The 3061-nt window shown below is 39.6% G+C and overlaps 1 protein-coding gene across 1 annotated transcript in view; it reads right to left on the reverse strand.

Annotated features, from left to right (window-relative positions):
• LOC121923794 (zinc finger protein 157-like) overlaps positions 1-3061 on the reverse strand; it is a 30903-nt gene that overhangs the window by 24848 nt on the left and 2994 nt on the right. The window contains exons 2-3 of the mRNA XM_042454581.1: positions 2813-2939; positions 313-392 (exon numbers count right to left, since the gene is read on the reverse strand). Of these exons, the coding sequence (XP_042310515.1) occupies positions 313-392; positions 2813-2939 (207 nt within the window). The remainder of the gene's footprint in view (positions 1-312; positions 393-2812; positions 2940-3061) is intronic.

Genomic DNA, 3061 nt, shown 5'->3' on the forward strand with positions numbered 1-3061 from the left:
TTCACATCCCCCCGCTAGAAATGCCCCTACCAAAGAGTAAAGAGCTGATATATAGCAATACCAACAGCAGGTACTTAACCTTATCAGTGCACTTAACAACTCCCTAAGCGGTTTACAATGTGTAAGTCAATTGCCCCCAACAAACTAGGTACTCATACAGATTCAAGACTTCATGTGTAAGATACCAGTATATTGTTCTTCCCTTTTCACATCACAGCAGCAAAATTAAAATTAGGGGAGATTGTCTTTCTAACACAGAGGATGAAATATAGGCTGTCCCTCTGCAGTTCTCACCAGCAATCCCTACCTTACCTGAGGTAGCTTCAAGGCTGCCTTTTCTGCTCTACTCCAAGTAGATGATCCACAGGCTGCCTGTGCTGCCATCATACTGCCTATGGGGAGAGAAAACAGATAAAGTAGGCCATCACAGAGATTCCTACAGCTCTTGCAGTTGGGGACTCTAAAGCAGTATAAGCTGGGTCTGGTGGCAACTGGAAAATTATATCACTCAGGTCCCTATGGAGATGTAAGACTGGTGTGGATCAGAAGACTTTTGTCCCCTGTGCCCATCTCAGCTTCATGGTTCTGACTACTGGAAACTGTCCAGCCTTTGAAGCAAAGCAAATGTGTGTAATCACAATGAACTACTTGCTTTAGCCCATGGTCAGTACAGTCCTTAAGAAAGGGGCTGTGCTTGTAAAATCTTGGTGTAACAGGGAGACATACATTGAGAGGAACCGATATATTGTATATATGTAGATTTTATGTATAAGTCGAGGGCAGGTTTTGGGGCAAAAATTGTGGATTTTAATATGATCCGTAGATCAATTGAGGGTAAAACCTAGGGGTATGTAACAAAGGATCTAAAGGGATAAAGCAAAAGGAAACAATGACAAAAGAACTTTACAAAATTCCAGTAGGCATGACTGTTTGTGCTCACACTAAAGGCTAAATGGAAGAGAGAATAGAGGGGAATCAGTGCTTTCAGGACAGATTACACTCTTGCTATTTCCCAGGGGATGGTTCCTTTTTTTATAGGCGTTACTGTAAAGTACTTACATTGACCAGTGCATAAGTCAACTCAGGTTTTGTGGTCAATTTTTGACTAAAATTTCTAGACTTATATGTGAGAATATACAATAGGTTGTTATCATCTAGAATTAAGGAACAAAACTAAAAATTATGTGTGGAGAGGAAAATGGTGAAGCAGTTTCTCCGTATTGTTTGTTATGTGTTCTCCTTCTGTTGTACTTTGGGGCTTTAAGGTTTTAACTGTTGGAACTACTGGGCTTTGAGTCCTCCACTGGGCAGAAACAGGTTCTAAGGGACAGTCCCAGGCTAAGGCACTTGCCATCTGGAGTAATGAGACACTGTGGACTTTTCTTCAAGTAACATCTTCAATGGTGCTCTTTTTGTGTATAGAGTTTTTAAGACACAAGTGGGCAAAGTGTGGGCTACAAGCCACAAACAGTTCTTCAGTGCCATTTTTGTGGTTTCCCCAGGCATTTAAAAAAACAGCCCAAAAATGCCCTCTAATTTTTTTGCAAATTATCCACCTCCAAATGCCCTTTAGGTGATGGGGGCATGTCCACAATGTTGTGCGCATCTCTGGGATAATTTAGGTCTAGGAAAGGCCTTTTTTTGAAAACGAACAAGAAGTAGCTTTTGCTCACTTTCTATGTTTTAAAAAGGCCATCTTGAGCTTAAAATGGCCAGGTAAGCCCCAAAACATGGTGAAGATAACCCCTATGACCTCTACTGGAGGTCTGGGGGCAAAGAGATGTAATTTTTTCTTGCAGGCAAGGGTGTACTTGTGTATGTGTGCCTTGGAGTGAATTAACCTCCTACCTTTCCAAATTTGCCCTCCCCCAGTTTAGGCTTCAACATCATGCCCCTTCAAAGGTAAGCACCTTGACAGAAATGGCAGCATGAAGGGCTAGAACACAGAAAAATTAATTATATATTCATTGTGTTTCATTTTTCTGTGTTACTCCCCTTCTCATTGTGATCTGTCTCAAGCTGCTTAATCCTAGAAATGACCTGATGTTTAGGCCCATACTGTCCAATTGGCTGAATCATCATGCTCTACATTTGGCCTCTGCAATAAACATTTGACAGCCTCAATAGTGACTAAACAATAATGACTAAACAATAGTCACAGTAGTGACTCCTACCATGTTATTGTTGAAATTCATATAAGTATTATTTCCATGTGAAGTGTTATTTTCATTAATGAAGGACATTCTGTTTGAGTATCACTTATCGGAAATGCTTGGGGCCATAAGTGTTTTGGATTTTTTATTTCCCCCACCCAGATTTTGGAATATTTGTACATATATAATAAGATATTTGGGTCCCATTTCTGTTTCATACACATTTTATAAACATGAAGGTAATTTTATACATAACGTTTTAAATAATTTTGTCCATGAAACAAAGTTTGTGTACACCGAATCATCAGAAAGCAAAAGTGTCTCTATCTCAGCCACCCATGTAGACAATTCTGGTTTATTTTGGATTTTGCAACTACAGATAAGGGACACTCAATCTGTACCAAAGATCTGTGCAGGAGCTGCTCAACAGGAGAGGTTGCTTGGGAGCATTTTGGTCAATCTCACAGGTTACATTTGATGGGTAAATTAGAGCTGCCACATCTGCACCACCCATACCAGCATCTAAATGCCTTGGAATCCTAAGAGATTAATTACAACCTACTAACCTCCAGAAGAGAGTCACCCTAATAGGCTCCAATTCCCTGCAAAAGACAGGAATAAACATTTTCCCCTTCTAAAATGCATTGGGGGATCCATACCCAGAAAATCCACATTCCTATAGTTCTCCAGCATGACAACCTTGTACAAAGTTCTTTGGCTGTGATTCAGAAGATCCCACTCTCCTTTGGTGAAATACACAGCCACCTCCTCAAATGACACCAGTTGCTGAAAGAAAGAAAGAAAGAAAGAAAGAAAGATTTATTATGCATTAGGAGAAACAGTTTCCTTGTAGTCTTCATGTAATAATAATAATAATAATAATAATAATAATAATAATAATAATAATA

This window comes from Sceloporus undulatus, chromosome 2 (genome assembly GCF_019175285.1).
Source record: "Sceloporus undulatus isolate JIND9_A2432 ecotype Alabama chromosome 2, SceUnd_v1.1, whole genome shotgun sequence".
Lineage (NCBI taxonomy): Eukaryota > Metazoa > Chordata > Lepidosauria > Squamata > Phrynosomatidae > Sceloporus > Sceloporus undulatus.